This window comes from Fukomys damarensis, unplaced genomic scaffold (assembly GCF_012274545.1).
Source record: "Fukomys damarensis isolate Sample0158 unplaced genomic scaffold, DMR_v1.0_HiC HiC_scaffold_27, whole genome shotgun sequence".
Classification (NCBI taxonomy): Eukaryota; Metazoa; Chordata; class Mammalia; order Rodentia; family Bathyergidae; genus Fukomys; species Fukomys damarensis.
This window is the reverse complement of record NW_022900939.1, coordinates 41824040-41847944: the sequence shown is the minus strand read 5'-3', so window position 1 is coordinate 41847944 and position 23905 is coordinate 41824040. Positions and strand designations below refer to the sequence as shown.

General features: G+C 41.2%; 1 protein-coding gene across 2 annotated transcripts in view; it reads left to right on the top strand.

Moving 5' to 3' along the window:
- The window catches only part of Adgrb3 (adhesion G protein-coupled receptor B3), a 665862-nt gene that overhangs the window by 633416 nt on the left and 8541 nt on the right, over positions 1-23905 (top strand). For both annotated transcript variants that reach the window (XM_010617866.3, XM_010617865.3), the window contains 3 exons: positions 1006-1045; positions 5042-5685; positions 16421-16456. In XM_010617866.3, coding sequence (XP_010616168.1) covers positions 1006-1045; positions 5042-5685; positions 16421-16456 — 720 coding nt within the window. The remainder of the gene's footprint in view (positions 1-1005; positions 1046-5041; positions 5686-16420; positions 16457-23905) is intronic.

Genomic DNA, 23905 nt, shown 5'->3' with positions numbered 1-23905 from the left:
AGATTAGAAGAACTGCTAATGACAGGCTAATTTAATGTTACTGTTTTTAAAATATAAGCTGATGGGGCCGGGGATTTAGCTCAGTGTTTCTGCCGCCTGCCTAGCAAGCACAAAGAACCCGAGTTCAATCTCTGGTACAGAAAAACAAAAACAAAACAAAACAAAAAAAAAAACACTGATTTATTTTAAGAAAGAGTTTGGGGAAATATGAGGGTGGCATCAGAGAAACATTGTTACTGTTAAATTTTAATTCCTAAACCAGAGAGTGTTTTGTTACTTTTTTTTTTCAGGGGTTCGAGTCGTTCTTATTTCATTTTCAAATTATAAAATTAAACGTTTACCATAAAAAAAGTCAAGTTCAAAAAAATGGTATAGAAAATATACCAATCATGACTTTATCACCTAGAAGCAAAAGTAATTTTACCTTAACATGGTTCTTTACAAGCTGTTTTCCTATGCTTACGTTTACAATGCAAAGGACCTTTTATATATTTAACATTCCAACTTCATTTTATTTAGTTTAAAACCAATAGCATTTGAGTGAAAAATAATTGTGAGAAGAGCCTGATTTGACAAGTAATGGTTTTTCAAAGGTGTGTTATAAAATATACATAACCCCACAATACAAATAACAGAAAGATTTAATATACATATAGCCATGCACATTTGGATTGAAAGATCAGAATCATTAAGACTGGAGAATTGTGTTGCCTTAGACTTTTATCCTTTCATACATGGTGCTAAGTTTGCAAGTTGAAGATGACATTCTCTATTGTATGGCCTTATTTACATTGAATACCGTGTTGCCGCCAATCTTGCTCAACATTTGGGTTGTAGGAAGTACTCTGGAAAACATTTGATTATTCCATGGGAAACTTCTTTTGTACAAAACAATAACTGGCAGTGCTGTTAGTCAGATACCTGCAAACTTCAGCTAATTTGATTATCTAGTTACTCGAGGTCTTCCTTAAATGATGGTCTGTGCCTTTTTATCTCTTGTTACAGACAGACTTTGAAAAGGATGTTGACATTGCTTGTCGATCAGGTAAGAATCTTTGCACCTTGAAAACATAATGTTAGAGATGTAAGTCATTTCTGTGGATTTTGATATTTAAAAAACATGGTTTCTGCATCCATGTATTTTTCTATCTAAGTAACTAAAATCTTTCAAGTAGAAGCTTTTGGAATAGCTGTGTGCATTCAGGAAGAGAGATGACGAGAAAGAGAATAAGAAAAGCAAAGACATGAAGAGGTGTTCATTGTGAGCACTCCTACAACGTAAATCACATTGGCATGGAGTCCAGGCTTGCTGCCCCACCGAGTCATGGTCCCTGGGGATGGGGTTAGGCAGCTTCCCCTGTCTGTACCTCAGTCCAATCACAGATGGAATATGATGAAAGGTGCAATCCCTCTGTGTGTGTGTGTGTGTGTGTGTGTGTGTGTGTGTGTGACGGTGTCGGTGTGGAAAGGGGCGCTCCCTCTCTGTGTGTGTGTGTGTGTGTGTGTGTGTGTGTGTGACGGTGTCGGTGGGTGTCATATTTTTAGAGGGGACAGGTGAAACTATGCAGCACACCCCACCTTAGAGTGCTAGGATCCCATTGGTTTCATGGTTTTCCTCCAGATTTTGGCTAAAATTCTCAGCAGAGTAGGTGGCTCAGGAGTTTTAAGGGAAATTGCATGTTTCATACCTTGGATAGACCTGCCTGGAAGTTGGTCCTTTCACCTGAGACAACATATGCTTCGTTTTATCCTTGACCCATTAGTCTCAGTGCTGCCCTCAAAAGTGAGGATGGGAATCTACTTCATTTAAATCTCCCCATACCGAAATCATCTCTTATTTTGCTCAATTCAACTCTTTTTTTTTTCCTCCCAAGTAAGCAAGCCAGGTCTCATCATTCATTCCTCAGAGCACCCTCTCAGGCAGCGTGCCTAAAGTAGCCTGCAGTTTGTCAATAATCTTAAATGATGGCGCCCAAATGTACACATACTGATCCAGCATTTATCACAGTTGGCTCCCTGTATTAGTGCCATCTGCATCCACACCTTATTTCTATCTAAATGCTAGTGCCAACTTGTTCTCTGACCCCCCTGAGACTTTTAATAGGAGCTGCCGCTGTGGCTTCCTCAGGGTAAGATCATCTAAAAGTTCTGCTTTTGTAGCACTTGTCTTGCAAAAAAAATTCTAGCATTTGTATTTATTCCTATCTGTTATAACCTTACTTGTTTCTGGTTATTCTCCTATTCGTTTGAGATTGGCCATTACAATTTGAAAACAGCACCTTGTAAATCATCATTCAAAGCATTGATAAAGGAGTTAAGTGACATGAGACCTAGTGTTGAGCCCCGCTGTGTTCCTAAGGCACTCCCTGCCTGCCAGTAGTTTTCCGTTGTCTGCAGCTTTCACTTTCAGTTTATAGCTGGTAACATCTATGTAGCCAGGAACGCTGGAGCATGCCCGTAGTCTCAGGTACTCCAGAGGATGAGGTGGGAGGGTCCCTTGAGCCCACAAGTTTGAGAACAGCCTGGGCAACTTGGGAGACTGTTTTTAAAAAAAAATAGAAAAAAGGAAGAGGAGAAGGACAAAGAAAAAAAGGGTGAGATGGAGGAGGAGAAGGAAGAATCTCCAACCACGATTTTTTATAACAATCAAAAGCATTTGAGAAACTCATATCCTCTTCCCCACTTCAATCAAAATACTCCATGTGGAGTATGGTCACAGCAGAGTAGTAAAGTAACTATTCTAATTTGGTGGCCCCACAGTACCCTGTGCAGGGTTCTAGGAATCTCCTTTCCATGGTGAAAACTCTAACAAAATATTGTCAAGACACACTATCATTAGTATTTGGTTTTCTGAATCAGCTGTTTTCCTCTTTGGATAACTGCTAAAATAGTTTCCTCCACTCTGTCCACCTTCTATGATTTTTCAAAAACCACCATCCACGGTGCTGGTTTCTTCATGTGTGTTTCCGGATGAAATGTGATTTATCTGGGTCTGGAAACCTGAATGTACTCAACATGATTGGATAGTTGGTGAATTCCTAGTCCTGTACCCTGTTGGAGTTTCCCTACAGCTTCTTTCAATGTAGTCTGCGCAGTTCTCTGTGACAGAGAGGCAGGAGTAGAGCAGACAGCTTTGTCTTTGCAGCTATTGACATCAAACCCGTGGTCTGCAGGCCGGCAGAGTTCCAGTCATGTGGGGACTCGCTGGAAGTGCAAATTACACAACACTGCCCCAGCCCGTCTTGGTTAGAAACTGGTGGTCAGAGTAACCAGTATTTCAACAAGCCACGCAGGTCATTGGGATGCAGCTGAGGGCTGCGAACTGCTGTATTCGGTCAGTTACCCCCGGTTGTGGTCTCATCCTGTTCTCTCTTAATTTACCTGTTTTTTCCAGGCATCACTGGATTTGGGGATTTAGCATTCCTAATACAGGGTAGTACCACTGAATAATTTCTTCTTGTGTTTTTATTTCCTGCTTTCATTTTTGTCCAGGGCCTTCCATAGCTGAGCTCATCTGGAGCTTTTTTCTGAGTCCTTTGTGAGATATCTATCCTGTTGAACTGTATTCAATTTTAAGTCCCAATTCATGGACTCTGAGAAACCTTTCTCCAAATTCTGGAGAAATTTGCTTCCCCAAGGGCTGGAGTATATATCGGGTTGGACTAAATATTCAGGTGCTTTTTGTTTGATTTCTTTTTTGTTTGCATTTTGCTTTTTAATGACTTGAATTATAAGTCTGTCAAAAGCCGTATTTCAACATTATGTTTTAATGAGTAGGAGGTGATTTGTTTGTTGAATATTCAAAAATTGTACAAATTTTAAGGAAATCTAAGGGACAGGCATATTTGTCATACAGAGTCAACACTACTTAATAAGAATTATCTTATTTTAATATATACTTTTTTTTTCAGGAACCATTGCTATATAATTGGTGTAAAATGTGTTGACTGTATGGTGTGTTACATTTGTCCAAAATTAAATGTATCCCCTATAATTTTTTCTCAGTACCAAAACTTCCTTTATGATCTATAATATATTAATAAAAGTATAAAATTATCTCTCCATACTTAATGCAATATGATAGGTTCTCATAACATGCCTTTAAAATGTACTGCTATAAAATTTGGAGAATTTTTTAGTACAGATGAGGACTAAACGTAGTTTCTTGAATTTGGAGATATTTTGAATGTATTTTGAATATCATTATAATCTACTAATTTAATACACCCTCCCTTTAATATTTTTATGCGCAGTTACTCATAGAAATCATAGTTCATTACTGATATATTAAGAGATTTAGAAAGTTTCTTAAAACATCATTCTACATTTTTTACAAATAAGTAACCATCTCTTTCAAGAAGTATTTTAGTGAACAGAAATTCTGAAACACTTCTGGGCGAAGCCTTCAGGCTGAGTGTGATGGCTCATGCCTGGAATACCAGCACTCTGGGAGGCTGAGGCAGAAAGATAGCAAGTTTGAGCCCATTCTGGCGACGTAGTGAATTAGTGAAACTGTGTCTCATGGTAAAAAATAAAACAGGGGCTGATGATGTAGCTCAGCACAAAGGCTCTAGGTTCAACCCCCAGTACTGCCTGCCAATAAGTAAGTAAATAACTGAATGTCAAGTACGTTTCGTTAGATGCGTAATTTTATAAAAATCTTCTAGAATACAGTAAATGGACAAAAAACTTCTCTGGCCATCTGCCTTTCCTCTGAAGAGTTATGCAGAGTCTTTTGAGGACAAAGAACTGAGATTTAGGGAAGCTGATTGGTCCACTTTCAGATGCCCTTTAGCTGTGAGCGAGCCGGGATCGGCAAAAGCATGGCGAAGTCAGTAAAGAGTGATTTTATAAGGTGGGCCACGGGAAACAAGTACACGCGTAATTATCTAAGAGGTTATTTTCTTTTAGTTTATCGAGGCAATTGTTTAGAAGACAAGAGACAACTGCATAGAGTTATAGAAATAAGAAACCATTTCATGAACCATTATGTTATAGAAATAAGAAACCATTTCATGAACCATTATGTACCAATCCACAGTTCTTCACAAGGACATTGGTCCTTGCCGGGCAGCCACGATCACAGGCACGCTCTCCAGGATTTCTTTAAATGATGATGAAGAAGAAAAAGGAGCAAACCCGGAAGGGCTGAGCTATTCGACCTTGCCTGGAAATGTCATTTCTAAAGTCATCATCCAGCAGCCCACAGGCCTGCACATGCCCATGAGCATGAACGAGCTGAGCAGCCAATGTCTGAAAAAAGAGAACAGCGAGTTGCGGAGAACCGTGTACTTGTGTACGGATGACAATTTGAGAGGGGCTGACATGGACATAGTCCACCCTCAAGAAAGAATGATGGAAAGTGACTATATTGTCATGCCCAGGAGTTCTGTAAATACCCAGCCATCCCTGAAGGAGGAAAGCAAAATGAACATTGGCATGGAAACCTTGCCTCACGAAAGGCTCCTGCACTACAAAGTCAACCCCGAATTCAATATGAATCCCCCTGTGATGGACCAGTTCAGTATGAACTTAGAGCAACACCTTGCACCCCAGGAACACATACAGAATTTGCCCTTTGAGCCCCGCACAGCTGTGAAGAATTTCATGGCCGCTGAGTTGGATGACAATGCAGGACTATCAAGGAGTGAGACTGGATCCACAATATCCATGAGTTCTCTAGAGGTGAGTGGTAAAACGTTACATTCTCCCTTGATATTGAGATGTCAGTTGGCTGTTGTGTCACTGCTTTTGGAGGAGAAGGTTCACGTTAGCTTTTGCCGTTATAAATCACGTGGCATGTTGGGAGGATTCTGGGCATAGGGTTTTTCTAGTAGTGCATTAGAATCGCCTGATTCAAGAGGATGTTAAAAGTGAAGATCTATTTGCCACTATATTTAAAGTGATACCCATCAGTCATAAGTCTTTCATAATAGAGATCAAATGGGACACTCATTAAAAAATAACAGGAGATCCTCCTGATTTTCTCAGGTACCAGATACCTTTTGGGGGGTGAACTAGTATCTGGGTGTCAAGCTTAACCCAAGATCTAGATTTTTTTCTAGAGGCACTTGTGAAAAGTAACAAACTGAAATATTTCTGAGTTCCGTCATTGCACAGATTATAACCTAATTAATATTACATTAGTGCAATCTGTTCAAAGGGAAGGTTTTGCTCTTAACTATGACAGAATGATGACTGCTAAAAACTACTGTGAATTGTCAACTATCAGGAAAGACTTAATCTAAACATGGTAAAATGTCCAACCACATAACGTAACACTTGTGTTTCATAAGACAGCAACAGTAATAAACTCCCCTTGCGAGGCATGGTGGTGCATGCCTGTAATCCAAGCACTCGGGAAGCTGAGGCAGGAAGATCACTGTGAGTTTGAGACCAGCCTGGGCTATATAGTGAGTTGCAGGTCAGTCTCAATTACATAGTGAGACCCTGTCTCAAAAACCTAAAAACATAACAAAACAAAACGAAAAACTCTTGACCTTTTTTTCAGCCTGTCATGTAAAGAAGAGTCAACAATTATCAGTGTCACTCATACCGTATTAGAATTAGTCATATAAGACCCAACGAATGTAACATCTAATTTTCTATGGACATACAGCCTATTACAGATTTGTATGTGACCTTTATATCCTTTACCTTGAAATTCGGCTATAAGTTTACTACACATTTTATATATTCAGTACACAGTGTAATACATGCATTTTTACACATACTGCTAATTTCTTTAATGTGGTAAATTACTGCAGAAGACACTGTTTAGATCCTCTATTATTGGTTGCCTCCTCTTCCCTTCAGAGTTATGCTGATGGTGTGTAGTTCTTGTGTTCACAAGTACCTCGCAGTGAATGTTCCTCTGCTTTGCACTGCATGCCTCCCCCCTCGCCAAAGTGAGGTGACATGCTGAGAGGGAAAAGAAATGTGGTGAACAGCACACTTTTAAAGCTTTCCTCAGGTCAAGGAAATTCTGGACCCAAATGGGGATATGCGGAGGAGCTAGGAAAAAGTTGTAAGATCGGCATCGCCCTCACACACAATAAGGTTTCTCAGGATAACCAAGTCAGAATCGCTCTCAGAACTGAAGGCCTGGATGGTGCCAGTGAAGCCAAGTCGGCTCCAACACAGCTGCACCTTCCTTTGGGACAAAAGTGCTCCAACCTCACGAACCCGTGGAAGAGCTGTTGGCTTAATTGTGATGTTCTTATTCCAGAGACTATCTCGTCTGCTATAATAAAGACAATATAAACATAAACTGAAAAGTTCTCATCCCAAAACACAATGTTTAAGAAGATGTCTAGAGTGGGCCGGGGATTTAGCTCAGCGGTCCGGTGGCCTGCCTTGCAAGCGCAAGGACCCGAGTTCAATCCCCGGTACCAAAAAAAACAAAAAACAAAAAAAAAAGAGGTCTAGTGAATTTAGAGTGGGCCGGGGATTTAGCTCAGCGGTCCGGTGGCCTGCCTTGCAAGCGCAAGGACCCGAGTTCAATCCCCGGTACCAAAAAAAACAAAAAACAAAAAAAAAGAAGATGTCTAGTGAATGTGCACAAAATACTGCAATATCAACAGTACTTTATTGCAGTGACCACCTGGGAATGTCCCATGTGGAATGGCCCCTGTAAAGGTTCTAGAGAGATTTGAACGGAATTCCTTTCAAATACTTAGGTGTTTGAAAATGTGTTTAACATCAAGATGCCTAAAAACCTAGCTGGGTTTGATTTGTTCAAGGTATGTGTGCTTGAACAATTGACTGTATTTCCCAGCTACTGGTTTGTTCAGTTTGTAATCTTTGTAAATCCCTAAATCCTTATTATTAAGTATAAGCATCATATGTAACAGATACAGCCAAAAGATCTGCATTTAAATTACTCTGAGATCACAAGACTTACATCTTGAAAAGGAATGAAGTTCAGGATTGCAAATGAAAGCTCAGCTCCTCACTGTCATTCTTTAAGAGTTAATAGTAATTGCCTCGGGTGACCATTATAGGAGACAACTGAAAAAGAGAATATATAGATGTGGGAATGAATAATAAAAATGAGCATTTATATAGCATCTTTCATTAGCAGGTCCTCAAATCACCTTAAAACATGAATTAATTAATCTCCATACCACCTCTGTGCAATGCATAAGTTGCTGTGATCTCCAGAATACACTCATGTGTTCAAGGTCACAGAGCAAGTGCATAGCAGGTGCAGGGGCAGAATCTTTCTGTCTTGATCCATTTTCTGCGGCCCAGCAGAGGCACTAGTGAGCCTGGACATCAGCACGAAGATGACTAAAGTTCTTTTGAACCCCCGATGGACACCTGGTCTTAAGAGGAGCGACAAAGCCCTTGGACTGAAAGTACTTACAGCTGGCAGATCCCAGAGATAGGGTCCAGAAGGCAGCGTCAGTGCTATGGCTTCCTCTCTGAGCAGAGTGACGTCTGGGCAGGCAGAGCTGTCAGCCCTCCTGGACTCTCTGTCCAGCTGCTGAGGAAGATGACATTCTGACAATGACAGAGGACAGGCAGCCAGATAACGAGAGCCTGCATTGGGGAGCAAGGACCAGCAACAGTCAGGAGATGTCATAAGCCTTAGAGAATACGAGGACAGAAGCAGGTGCCCCTGCCCCGAATGAGAAAGGTGATAAAATCCACAGGTGCATCCATCTAGGGACGCTGCTGCTGCCAGGACAGCCAGCAAATAATACGAAGATGTGCACCCTAGTTCAAAGAGAACTGGGTTTTTACACATGGCTAACAGAAAGAGATGAAAGGGAGGCGTAAATGAGGGCAGACAACAAGTTAGAACACAGAATTTAGTATTGATGAGCAAAGTGCAAGGGAAGGAAAGCAAGAATTGAGGCAGAAAAAGAAAGCCAGAGACTTAAGCGGGGGAATGGGCAGAAATACTTTTTCAAGTACACTGGAGGTACAAAGGCCAAGGGAGGTGGCCAATAGGAAAGCCTTCAGCACCCCACAGCTGGTACTCAGCCAGCCCCAGTTACAGGGTATAAAATGTTTAATAAATTCAGGAAGCTTTGGACATACAGGCATGTCTAGATTTTCTCCATGCACACACTATTTATTTTGTTTCCTCATTTCTGGTAATATTTTTCCTAACTGTGTTCATTCCCAGAATGCATTTGTCAAGCAATTCTGAAAACTTTAGGTTTGGGGTTTCCATGGTGACAGAATAACGGCATTGTAATATGGGAGAGTTTTTCACAAAGGCTGTGGCCCTACGCGTCCTCTAACTGCTTTGCTTAAAGCTGAGAAAATGAAACTATTGTCAGCACATTCGTCGTTCCCCTCTCGATGCTGAATGAAAGTGCTGAGTGCATGACGTGGATAAAGGAAAATCTAAGCGGCGGCTGCCGTGTAAGAGGGGACAGAGGGAGGCACCACACGGTTCACATACACTTGAGGATCTGAAATCTAGTTTAAATCTTGGACTGTACTGTAGTCCTATTGGTTCGTCCTTCTGAGAAATCGTAGGTGTAAGAGAGAAGTCAGTAGTTATTGGGAGTCACTGAAACACTGGTACTCGTTCGCTTATCGTGCCTGCCCTGGGCCTGTTCACACTATCCATTCTGCACTCCTCCTCCACGTGACCCTGGGTTCACCACTGGCTTCACCTGGAGACAGCCAGGAAGAGCACTTGCCTGGAGAAGGAGCCAGAGCCTGGGGAGGGTCACCCTCGCCCTTTCCGCGCTGGGCAGCGCTCTGTGTCTAGCTGCAGCCCCAGCCCAGTGCTGCTGCCTCCCTTTGTCTTTCCAACCTGGGAGCTCACTGGCTTCCTCTTAGACCCAGCCCCTGCTCACCTCACGTCTCCTGGGCTGCCTCCGAGCTCCTCCATCACTTGGCTTTTTATTATCATTATTATTATTATTAATGTTATTGGTGCATTTGATGTCTACAACATAATGACATTCATTGTCGGAAATTTGCACCTTTACGTAATCCATCTTGGTTCTTATTTTGTCCCCGTCCCCCTGCCCTTTCAACCCCTCCACCCTTCCTATCTAAAGACTTTGTTTCCATTTTGTTTCATTTTCTCATATTAAATTCCATTCCCTTAACGTTTTGCACCGGTGTAAATACATTAGTGATTTCTATTGTTTTCCTGTCAAAACTTGCCTTAATTTCTCTTAGCAACAAAACCATAGTAGGAACTGATAATAGTACATTATAAAATTATTTTATCAAAACCACAAAGTGTTGCTACTTTGGCTTTTCTTTTGATGTATAACCTTACCTATATTATCTGAACATGTTCTCAGAGCAGCCTGGTTCAGTTTGTAAACAGGTGGACTGAGACACCATTCTAGGCTCAATTTTTACACACTTTTCGCTTGGAAGTGAATTGGATAGCTCTCGACATGCTGGTTCTGAATGGTAAATATTTTAGAGCAGTGTCACTTCCCTGGTCCCTCCCTATAGCTGTGGTAAGGATCAAATTATGTAATGTCCATGAAAACCCTCTGGCAATTCTACAGAGTGCTTGGACATAAGGTTGTGGTATTATTGTGTCATTACTGCTATGACTTGAGTTTCTGCGGAGAGGCTTGAATGCCATGTTAAACCGATATTCAGGGTGTTAGACAAAATGACAGCCTCACTTGGGAGCTGGAAGACTCTCACTCACAGAAACCATTATAGAACTGACCATGTGTAGCATCAACGTTTTCTTTTATATATGTATTTCCCCCCAATTAGGTTTGGCGAAAGGAAAGCTTTCTCTTCTTTACTCTTGTGTTTTTGCCCCTAGATAAGGGGGTTTTGGCTTTTATGTAAACATACCAAGAAAATTAGCTTAGATAAAAGTCATTTTAGACAATTGATTATTCCCAGACTCCACTGACACAGCTATTTTTAATGGGTTTGCTCTGAAAGCTTTCTCCTTGTGAGTGAGTTCGTTGCTCACCCTGTAATAGAAACTTTTAATGATAGTCATTGCCATCCATCCGTCAGTGGAATTTATTACTCGCTGTGAATCTCCTAGTATCTTGTCCTGCTTAATTTCCAGTGACATAAACACTGAAGTATCCCCTCTGAGAAATTGTCCATCGTGTGCAGAGTTCAATGTGGAAAGTGGCCTCCATGCCTGTACTCAATTCTCTGAACAGCCTGATCCAGGACCTCGTGTTTTCACTTTTAAATCACCCTGAAGAATTTCTCCCTCTATCTGTGATAAGCCTGCCTGCCTGTAAATTCTTATTCTCTTGGCTCACTCAAATCTATTTGTAATGGTTCCCTTTGTGCATTTAGTTCCTTTGCTTATCCAAAAGTCTCCCAGAGTATTCTGGAGTAAGGCAACAACAACAAAACAAAAGCAAAAGTTCACATTCTTTTGAGAAGTCTCTGTCTGCCACGCAGTGCCCCCGCATTGCCCATCAGTGCTTGTGTGAATGTCTGCTACTGTGCCATACCTTCTGCTAGCGGCTGGGATGTAGAAGTGGTCATGATATGCATGGGTCCTACCCCGTGGATAATCAGCTCTGTGGAGAGACAGGCAGTCAACCATTTAGCAAAACAAGAGTAATTTAAAAACAGTGTGCTTGTTTTGGTGATAACAGTGGGATATGAAAGAAAGGCTCCATCCCATGTAGTGGTCTGGGAAGCATTTGGAGGTATACTTGCGAAGTAAAGTTGAAAGGGAGTGTGACTTGTGAGGAACTGGACGGTAAGGGAATGTTTCAGGCCAAAGAGTCTGCAAGTGAAGGGTTTCTGAAGTTGGCAAGAATTTGACGTATACTCTCATACGGTCAGAAAGCCTGTGCACCTACAGGGCAGCCTCTAAAAATGAAGAAAGAATAGCAAGAAGATTTGGCAGGGCCAATAAGACAATGGAAATGCATGGGGGCTGTTAGGGAAAGACTGTGAGGGTCACGTGTCCATCCCTCTGGCCAGCTAACCCACCAGCCTTCCGTCACCTTGGTGATAAGGAGGAGGAAGGTTGGGGACCAGGACTTGTAGAAGTGATGGAGTAGAAGCCAGAAAACAAGTAAAAGCTTCCTGACAAGAGATGCTGGTACCTTTTAGAGTGGTGAAAGTGTAGAAGGAAATCAGTGGGCAGGTCGAGTTGCATTTCAAAGATGATAGAACACGTAGCAAGTGCTCTAGTTGTCGTGTGGAGGATGTGGAAATAAAGGTGACTCCTAAGTCTTTTGCTCGGCGAACTAGAGAGCCAGACTACTCTATAGTGGGACAGACACCAAAAGAGAAGTGTTTGGTTCTTGCAAGATGATATTTAAAATCATGCAGATGAACTACGTTACCCAGGGTAGCACATAGGAAAGAAGAAATTCAGCAACTCAACATTTAGGAAGCAGGTTTATGAAAAAAAAAAACCCAAAACGACTTGAAAATGAGCTCTGGTAAACGAAAGGGAGGGAAATAGAGGTCGAGAGATGATGGCTGTTTTAACGAGGAAGTGGTTAACTTGCGAAGTCTTCTGAGTCCAGTAAGAGGAGGACAGATGTGGAACTAGGTATTTAACCAAATGGTGCTCAGTAGAGGTCTTTGAAGAGAGAAATTTCAGTGCAGGTTAAGAGCAGAATACAAGTTCAGGTGAGTTTTAAAAGAGCGACCAGGAAGAAGAAATATCATCTACAGTGACAAAAAGTTATTTGTTTCAATTTATTTGAGAAAAGAGGGCTACGTAGACAGGAGAATTCATGCCATCAAGAAATATTTTAATGTCCCACTGACCTATCTTAAATTTACTTACCACCTGATCAGAAAAATTGTGAGAGCCCAATCACTTTTCTTAGTTAGTTCTCATTTCTTAAGCATAGAACTGTCATTTCTAACTATGTTCCTACCATTCCAGTAGCATTCCAGGGAGCTTGGAGGACTTTGGAATAAGCGTGTCAGTCAGCTATGACTTTTGGCTACCTTCAGTTCTTGAAAGACTACAAATACATTGTATGAATATCAAAAGATGAAACAGACCAAAGTAAACAGAAGTGGGCATTCCAGTTCTTCCTTTACGGTACATTTTTCCCAATGTTGCATACTTCTTTAAGATCAGCTAGGGCTGGGGATTTAGCTCAGTGGTTCTGCCGCCTGCCTTACAGGCACAAAGTCCTGAGTTTGATCCCTGGTACCAAAAAAAACAAAAAACAAAAAACAGCTAGATTTTGCATTGGGAGAGTCACATCTGGAGGTGGAAATCTGCTACTGTTTATTTCTGTAACATTGTGCAGAAGCCATCTACAATAATGATTTTTAAGCCATTTTACACAGCTTCTCTGTGAAAAAATATCTTCTTCAAAATACAATTGCCATGTAAAAGGTAAACGGCTTGACCTTACTTAATGCTTAGAAAGCACCTCAATCCTGCCACTGACCATCTTGGACTCCCTGGGTCATTTGGTGTTATTCTTGGTGAGTTCAAGGAGCGATCATCAAAGGATGAGAGGCATCTTGTCTGCAAAATATCATCCTGTGTCACTGAACAGACGGTGAGAGACAGTGTGGAAAATGCTGGACTTATCGTTTTGTGATCTGAGTTTGAGTCCCAGCTCTTTCACTTAGCACCTGTGTGCAGTGGGCGAGTGATTTTAACTCTGCTGGGCCTCTGACTCATCCATAAAGTGAGGATAATGTCGTCCCTAAACGTCCCACAGGGCACCTCACATCCGCAAAGCACTTTACAATCTCTGAATGGTTGAGACAGTTACTCAGTGTTGTGAAGACATGAAGGAAGTCGCTCAGAGTTCATCTCCGTTGGACTCTAAATGTCTGGCATCTTTTTCCTAGTCTCTAAGTTTTAGGACGTATTTGCTTTATTTCTATCCTCTCCCTACCTCCTGCACCGTCTTTAGGCTCTCACCATTAAAATCTGTTTACTTTGGTGTCTATCCCTTAGTCTAATCCTTCCAGACTGCCAGTTCTGCTGTGCCCTATGTTACAATTTAATTTTAATAAAAATGAATGTGCACGCATATGTGGGGGAGGGAGAGGGAGGGAGGGAATCTCATTGGTGAGACAAAATACCTGCCTCCCAAAGTGAAAAGGGAAAGGTTCATTTAGTTCAGTCTGTAGAGGTTTCAGTCATAACCGGCTGGCTCCAAGGCAGGGTGGCACATAGAGGAGACACAGTTCATGGCACCTGCACGGTAGCAGAAATAACAAGGGACCATAGAGTCTTCTGCCTCTCTCACCTCAGCCAGGCTACTCGGGGTGGGTAAGACTCTCACACCCTTAATCCTAGTGCCCTGGGGCCTCGCAATGCACCGTGAATCGATCACGCACTCTAGATCCAGCCCCCTCTGAAAAACCCGCTGACTGCCTGACGCTCTGGGGACCTCTAGACAAAGCCATGACAGCATCCATACTCTTTTCCACACTTCCCACTGACACAGGTGATTTCCGTGCTCAGGAGCGCAGCCTCTACGATACTCTTCTAGGTTCCCGTCTTTTTCTCTTGCCCTTGTAATACGGACCCTTTAGCAATGTGTACCCATCATGCTGTCCAATTCTTAGGCAGCTCAGCCTTGCCTTTGGAGATGAAGAAGGCCCCATATGGCTCGTAGCGCCTTTGGCAGCAGAGAACCCCTCCACGCCTTCCGCAGAAGCCCCCAGTCCTTCTAGCTAACGGAACCTTTCAAATAAGATTCCACTCCTTAATTTTCCAATGAAGAGCAAACCTCATGACTCATTTCTTAGTGACAGTCTCTGAAAGCTAAATGTTTTTGTGCCTGAATTTTGCCGCATTAAGAAGGAATTGTGTTTAAGGCGTGTGTACAAAAGCTCCCCGCCCAGTGGCAGTGCCAAGAAGGCAAAGCCTGCGAGAGAAGTTTGGAGAAGCTGACATTTAAACTGGCACCGTGCGAGGAGAGCTCGCAGTGTCGGAGCCCGACTTGTACACAGCAGAGTCAGGTAACACAGCAGCGGGAGACGGCCGAGGAGGGCTGGGAATGTCGGCAGGATGAGTGCAGGGTGCTGCTGGAGAAACAGCACAGGACATCAGCAGGCTGAGCTTGCGCTGAGCGGGTCAGTCTTTGTCCTGCTCTCCCTGCTGGTGCATGAGCGCTGGGCTCTGGCCTTGAGCAGCTTCACTAAAATAACGTTACTTCAGAACTTCTCTCTTGTTTGAAAGCCTTTTTTTGACATAGCCCTTTCTGTCTGTTGACACACACTTCGAGGACTAGTTCTGGGTTTACAGGGACAGTTTTAACTTGGCCTGCAGAAACTGAGCCGCGGTTTTCAGTAGAGTGGTGCACACGCTCTCCTGCCCCTCGCATTCAGCAGGTGCGGCCGAGAGAAACCTCCCACATGTTTGGGTGACGCCCCATTGAGCCCCTGAGCCTGAGATGGTGGGGACCGAGATGGAAGCAAGGAGAAAGACAAAGCAGACTCTTCCCAGAGACTCACACATTCCCCACCTGCCTAAATATTACTCAGTTTAAACATTTACTTCTTCTTCCTGTGTTTCACCCCCACTCTGAGAAAAAAAAATCAAAATTTAACAAAACAACTGTGTTAGAAATTTGCTTTAGGGCCAGGGATTTAGTTCCACCGCCTGCCTCTCAAGCGCAAGGTCCTGAGTTCGATCCCCGGTACCAATAAAAGAAATTTGCTTTATTCTCTGAAAGTTTGGAGGGCTTTGGACACATGTACTAGCATCTCCCTCTACACCTTGTCCATTCTGAGACCTCACGGGCTTCCTCACACAGATGCTAAGAACCCCTCCCTCATATCAATATTATAAAATCATATCATCGCGCAGTATGGCATTAATGTCATTTTAATCATTTTTCCTGAGTCTAACGAGCCTCCTGCCTAATTACTTTACTTCATTAATGTGCATTTATCTATAACTGGATTTGGAAACACTTCAACAGTTTGGGAACCACAGAAGAGCTCTGTGAAGCATTTTACGGGAATGTGGGATATTTGTTAATTGTGTGACTGAATTAGAATGAATAGTTTGATTCTCAGGGCTGGCAGTTAGAAGGACTTTCATACCATGGAGGAGAAACATGTGAGCAACAAGTATCAGAACTTGGGGCTTAGACCAAAGTCAAGTTGAACTGGCACAAATGAAGTCCGGAATTGATTGCTAGATTATCTTTCTGATAAAACTCTTATTAATCTTTTATGTCTGTAAAGTAAGAGTGAAATGTTTGTGCGAATTGTCACAGGAAACATCTCTCTATACTGAAAACCAGGGCTAAGAAGTAAAGATGGAAAATATCTAATATTATCACATTCTTCAATTTTAAAGGAAGTGCAAGCTGCAAATGAAATAATGTAGTTGGAATATTTTGAAATGAAAATCAGAAAATGTTTATGTGAAAGGATATATAGCACAAGCAGTATTATATTTAATGAAAATAATGGTTTTCATTTTGTTTGAATGACTAAACATAACTTTATTGATTTTCTCCTTCTTTTTAAAAAACTCCAACAGAGAAGAAAATCACGATATTCAGACCTTGACTTTGAGGTAAGTGTCCATGAATTATTTTATAATATTAACTATTTAAACCAAAATCGGTAATTACTCAATGTATTAATTGTGCAGTTATACAGGTCTCCTACTAAGTTTCATTAAATAAGTCAAATGTAAGATTTGAATCCATGCCATATAGATGGCTGTAGGCACAACTGTTAAAGTCCCAACTCCTGTTAGTTATGCTGACTGAGTCCCCCCAGATAGGGAAGGTGCTGGTTTATAGATGGTGTTGGCAGCTGACCATGGCCAAGGCTGTCTGTCGAAGGGTCGGAAGGAATGTTAGTGTCCTGACTTTCCTACTTAGGAGTTTCCCGGCTTCTCCTTGGTGTCTGCCTGGAGAGCTCCTGTGAGATGCTTAGGCTCATTAGGGAGGCTTTGCTCTGTGCTCCGATTCTGGCAGTTTAGTTGCTCTGTGGTACATTCAGATTTGTTTTTCCAGTAGGCGGTGTTGTTCAATGCACTCCTGTGATTAGTAAATGTCTTTTCCAAGATATAAACAAGATGAAGAGTTCCATTTTCCAGTTTACATTGAATTTATATTGGTGCTGTAATATTGATGTTAGAAGTTACTAAAATCATACCATTTAAGCGGCTTATGCTAAGCACAAAATTAATGATGTTTAAGCATCACATAAAATGCACTTATGCTTCTTGATAATTGAATATGATTCATAGCCTGCTGACACAATTGGATATAATATAGTATAAATTTCTTCAGCATATTTGTAGTCTTGTGATGCATACATTGAACTCAGTACTTCTACCTGATATCGCCACACTCACAGAACCCTCCTGGGATGTGGAATTCCTTAATTCAGTCATCTCCTTTACGTAGATGAGTGTTGTGGCCCTACAATGTATAGTGTGCAGCAAGAGTGAGACTGGTTTTTATTGGCCACAGTGGTGCAAATGGTTTTATCCTGTAGAGTCCAAAAAAAAAAATATCTCCTTTACGTAGATGAGTGTTGTGGCCCTACAATGTATAGTGTGCAGCAAGAGTGAGACTGGTTTTTATTGGCCACAGTGGTGCAAATGGTTTTATCCTGTAGAGTCCATGAAAAAAAAAAAAAACTAAACGATACAAGGTAATAATTACAGAGTCTGACATCACCAGTGAGGTGGCTTATGACGCAGGTCCATGTGGTAAGCTGGCATAGAACACATTTCACTGGGTCTGCGTTCTTAGCACAGAAGTCTCTGTATTGTCAATTCCAATAAAATTATTCAGTAATCTTCACAGTTAGAAACTTCAGTGCCTTTTAAGGAACAGATACTATAAGATTTTTTTCTATGAATGCTTTAGATAGCCAAAAATAGAGGACCATACCTTGTGTGTGTATGTGTATGTGTGTAACTTCACAAAACAATAAATTGTTACATCAGTATGGAGGAAAAGAAGTACAAATCAACCCTTTAGGGAACAGTGACAAAACACACTAGAACCGCAGGTCTAAACTGAAGCTTTAGTGCAACAACCAGTTGTGTAATCACAGGCCCTGAAAGGAAATCTAATCATACTGTGTCACTGAGAGCATTAGAAAAACTGTCCCTTTTTTTTTTTTTTTTGCTTTCTTATCTGTTTTCTATGGCAACTGTTAGCAGCTTCTTTAGGTTGCACCTTTTGCCTAGTATTCCACACAGTAAACCACAGCATTAACAAAATATGTGCTAACAGTGGGGAAACGTTGCAACACAAGAACCGGCTGTGCTCTTTAACCGCTATCGTTACTGCACGCCACGCTAGGCACCGGAATCTGAGCTTTCAGACTTTACTGTTGGCTTTTCAACCACTGCTATTCCCTGTTGTCGCAAGTGCTATTACAGGGATGCAGCAGATGTCTCATGGGTTCTGTAACAGACTGCAACATTGATACGATTTAAATTCTGTGCATGGTTCTTGAAGAAGAGTCTAGGACCACGCCCTTAAATCCAGGCTGGATTAGCTGATGACAAGCAAGATCCCTGACATTCTTCCACACCCGACCAGCGTTACCGGAAGATTGACTGACTTGGACATTTTGCCAGCGGTAGACTTCCCAGTGCACTCCTAAAAGTGCCTGCCCTTCTGGCCTCCAACCTGACACACTCCCCAGGGATTACGCGCAGCAATAATGTTCTGTCAACTCACATATTCATGAAACTTGTGTGGCTAATTAGTGTTATACCTGGGGAAAGGCCCTTTTAGGTAGCAAATTTTCAGGGTAACTCTGCATTCCTAAGATAAATAGGGCAAATACGAAACTAGTCTTAAAATGGTGAAATACTAATTCCTGCTTTCTGGAAATTATACAGAAACATGCCGTAGGGTATGTCTAAGCTCTGTCACCAGATGCCATATTGAAGTGTGTTCCCAGCTTCAATAAGCTCCTCATTTATGGAGAATATTCCACAGATTTTTGTTGAATGAATGATTTCTTTAAAAACTAAATTATTTTTCAGTTCAGTTTGCTTTAACAAAGAGTTTAAGTTAAATCAAAGAGCAGGGTAGAGAATGAACAGCTGTGGAAGTGGACGCACTTCAAAGGCAGCCACATTTGACTCGAAAAGACATCCCCGCCAAATACTACTCGAGGTTATAAATGGTAGGTGGGAATTCCAGGAGGAGTTGGCTAATGTGTAGTGTGTCCAGAAAAGCCAGATTCAAGTCAAATTCACTTAAACAGGGCACAATGGAATGAGAAAATAAACCGAGAGGCTAAAGTAGAATCCACGCCTTGCAACCCATAGGACCTTGCTATGAGAAGCTGTTACAATCTGAGCTTAAGAAAGATTAACGGGTCAGAATAGGGAGGATAGCTTGTGCTAGGGTAGAGGAGGAAGTTGAAATACCAATTGGCAGTGGCTAATCTAGGAAGGAAGTAATGAAAGAAGTAGGAAAAGTGGTAAAGTAGAATCCAAGGCACTTAGCCCTTAACTGAGCAGAGAGTGAAAGAACAAGGAAGATGATGAATCTGTACTTTAAGATTGAGTTTTTGCCAGCACCAGTAACAACACTGGGGAATCGGAGGCTATCTCATCTAATTAAGATGAGTTTGCTGCACTATACTGGTATTAAGGTATCTAAAGGGTGTTCAGTAAGAATATTAGGCAGGTTACTTAAATCATCTGTGGGGTTGAAACAGAGCTCAAGGGAGTCCGACAAATATTTCATTTTTTAAAATTTTCTCTTCCAAAAGTACAGAGATTTTTCACATTCTTCCATTGGAATTTTGTGCCATTTTCAACATTTTAGGATGTTGTTTCTGAAATTTCTGACAAGGAATTAATTCATGCTTCCCCAACTAGGGGGCAGTGGTGGGGCAGGGGGCAAAAAGATGCAAACTAATTGCAGTCCATCTCCATGGGGGGTCTCAGCTTCCACCAGAAGAATAAGAGGAACCCAGTCAGGTAAGATAAATTGTGTTATGTTAATTATCACTTTGAGCACAGCTGAACAACAACACAAGATAAAATTTGTTTTAACTCCTAAATAGATAGTATAAGATTTAAAAAAAAAAAAATGCCTGGCTCATAATAGGCCCCTTCCTCCTTTGTCCTGGACTCCTAGCGATAGGTGCACCTGTTAAGCCGCTAGCAGTCTTTCAGGAAGGCACTTCGGGGTGCAAAAAGTTTGAGCAACTGAGTTGTACGGTATATCCATTTTTAATATCACTAAATAGTAACTGTTGCAAAATTATATATTTATAGCCAAGTTTACTCTAGATTGACAATGACAGCATATAAAATATACTAGTCATTTGGGTTTTTTTTCCAGGCCCTTCATGTAGTTTAAGGCTTACGTACTTACATATCCAAATAGAAATACATTTGAAACCCAGACACCAGTCTCGGGCATTGTTCATGCTGTCCCGGCTTCGGCCTTGTGGACACTTTGGAAGTCGGGGAAGGGACAGGAACCTAAGGCATTCCCCTCTGACAATATCGCCTTAAGAATTGGTCTTAATTCCTTCAATGTGCATTTCTCCCTTATGAGAAGTTTTCACCTTCACTTAACACCAGTATTCCAAAGCCCAGTCTGGAGAAAGGACTCATGTGGAAAGCAGTAATGAAGAAAAATAATCACAGCTGTATCCCAGTGGTATGGCAGTGGCAGTGTTAGGTGTATAAAATTCTGAGAATGTGAAAGGTGATTCTGGAAACTGCTTTCTAAAGTCCTTCAGGCACGTAAGTTTTAAGTCCTCTATTCTAAGGTTCACGACGAAGAGATTCTCCAGCATTCTCTAACATTTCACCTAGCCTCTAAGAGTCCATCTTTAGTAACACATATTTTTATCTGCAACTCAAGCTTCAGCTCAACTCTATGATTTGCTTCGGAATTTAAAAGTGAAAATTTCTAAACACTTTGTCCCAAGCCCCCCTACAGGTCCTTTAAAAACCACTTACATGGAAAATGCGGGTGCACTGCTTGAGGAGGCGGGGCTCCTGTCTGGGGCCATTAAAATGAACCCTCCTTGCAAGGGTAAAACCTTTTCTGTAGAAGAGAAGACAGACTATATAGCAGCCTTCCCTTCCAGGCACCTTCCTTGCCTAGATACCTGTACTACCTTCATTCATTTAATTTATCCACCACACATTAATTAAGCACCCTTTGGGTACCAGACACCATGCTGTGTCAGGAATACAAAGATGAGTGAGTCATTGCCACAAGATAGATGTGCACACAATGTGAACAGCTCCTGCAGGGGTAATTGTAGTATTACGAGACCGTTTCAGGGTAATCAATACCCATAGAGTTCATAGGCTTATTACCGAGGGTACCTAACATATCCAAGACCGTTGTCTCATTTTCCTTCTCAACAGGGTATAATTACAAGGCGAATCTATTGGACACATGTGAGAAAGCACCCTGCAAAGATGTTGAGTCGGATTCCAAAAGAATTTAGCTCTCTCACCCCTTGTACAAGGTTGTAAAACTTAGCCTCTTTGAGCTGCAGTTCCTAAATCAGTAAAACAAAGTTGACGCTCCCACACTCCCAGGCTTACTGTAAGGATTAAGAAAGATTAGAACGCTGTCATCTCCTAAGGGCCTCTCATCAGTGCAGTCCTGTGATAAAGACCTCATATCCTTTTTGTTTACATCTTCAAAACAACCCTGTCAGTTAAATCTGATTTATACAACCGAGACCAAAGGAGGATTGGATTTAATGTTTGGGACTTCACTACTCAGAAGTGATGGGACTGAGATCTCAATATAAAATGTCCAGATCTAATAGACGTGGCATATTCCAAGTAGTTAAAGGGCCCAGAAGAGCTTCTGGGAAAGAATATGTACTCATTCAGGTTTTTATATCCTCGTTTTTCTCTAATATTTGAAATATGTGAAAGTGCTTCCCAATTTACCACTTTTTCTCTACTAAGAACAATTAAAGGGTTCAAAAGACCACCTCTCTTGAATTACAAAATGTAAATAGAAAGAAAAGAGTCCTCTGAAATAAGCTTCTAAGATGAGAATATTCTTACCTCTTTAGTTCAGTAGTCTTCTTGGGGTGGGATTTCATATGTAACTTCAAACAAACAGTGATGTTAATCTGAATGGAGAGACATTGTCATATACTTTCCTTTATTACAAAAGACACCTACAACATTTGATGGGCATGGTAATGGAAGAAACCTGACTTCTATAGATATTGCCACCTGGAATAGGCTTTCATTCATGTAAATAGAAAATGCACATGTGTTATACCATTTCATCATCATTACGAGATTCACATCATTACAAGACCCAGTTGTAAACTGAGCGGTCCACAGAAGTCAATTTCTTTGAGACACAGGATGATTAAGTCACAAAAGAAAGAAAAATGTAAGCATAAATAGTAAGGTTAAGTCAAGGTCCAAAAATAGTCATTGACGTGGACAAATAAGAATGAAACTGCCTAACCGGCTAGGACCAGCAAAGGCAAATAAAAACTCATAGAAGTAAATAAATGAGGGGAACCCTTTCATACTTGCAAAAAACTTAAACTGTAGCAAAGTTTTGATCCTAGAAGGCATTGTTCTTATCCAAGGAGCCTGGCTCCGCGTAAAGGCTGGATGGCAAACTGAAGCCGATGAACAAAGGAAATTGTACCTGAAACACTAAACTGAGCCAGTCAGGGTCAGGAGCCCAGTGGCCGCTCTAGTGGGCTCCTTCTGCCAGAATCCCAGGTGATCGTTGCTATGGTGATTTCAGGCAGTGCCTACTTGACAATTTTAGATTAGAATGATCATCTGGCATGAGGATAGATTTGTGATTGTTTGGAAGTAGGAAAGGCTCCATGTTTCTGCATCCACATTTTTCATTTGCTCCCATATTCATTTTAGGGCTCTGGAGCTTTATGATTTGGAATAGCTTTCATGAACCTATGTGAGTGAAATATTTCAAAATGCTTCTTGGTTATGTAATACTGGTAACAATTATTACTGTGTATTTTTTGATGTACTTTTAAAATTATGTCTTAGTGATCCAATTCCTCAAAGTAAAATCCATCCAGTTCATAATCAGTACTGCTCATTTGATCAGAATACAACCACCAGTAACCTCTAATCGGTTAATGTGTCTGCTTTTCCAGTGGGACACAGTAGATCCTTGCTTTGTATCTTAAACATACTTCATATAATAGAGGTTATTTGGCTGCAAAACAAAATTTATGAGGTGACTTTGCTAACAAACAAAAGAACTTTGTTGGAAGGCTATGGAAAAATTCAACTCTTGGCCAGGGACGGTAGGAACTTTGACTGGCATTTCCAGACACATACAAAAAGGAAGCCCTCCCAACAAAGTCAAGATCCTCCCACACGTTGAAGGTCAGATGAAGGCTACACAGTAAACAAAATCAGATGACTGTCTCACAGTAAGGGTACTCGCCTTTGATATAAGGAAAATCTTATTGTGGAGAAGGAATTCAGGCATAGGACTGAAGACTGAACTAGAAATCCTCTGAATTACAGAAAATGGAAGATAGAACAGATTAAAACGGATCATGGAATAGCTAATTTAAGAATTTTCAGCTCGAATTCATATATGTAAAAAAATTGTAGATCGCCTTTTTTGCGTTTGTCATAACAATTTATAACTCCCATAGCAGAATCAGGTTTTATCGCAGTTATAAATTCCTTTTTATTTGAATTACTATGCAACAAATGCCCCTGTCCTGTTAGACTTTAAGCAACTAGAAGGCAGTAACTTAATCATGTTTTTCATTATTGTTACCCTGGTATGTAGCAGGATATCGAGTGTTGATAAATATATATTACATGACACATGAAACATCCCTGGAGAAATGTCAGCAGCTGACATCATTCCTAGGGCACCATAGGAGAAACTAGGTAGCCAGAAGTATCTTACTCTGTGCAGTAAGATTCCTTACTATGAAAATACACTTTGTTTGTTAGAGACAGAGCCAGCATCTAACAATAGCCTTTTTTTAAGTATGCCTTGTGACAAAAAAAAAAAAAAAAAAA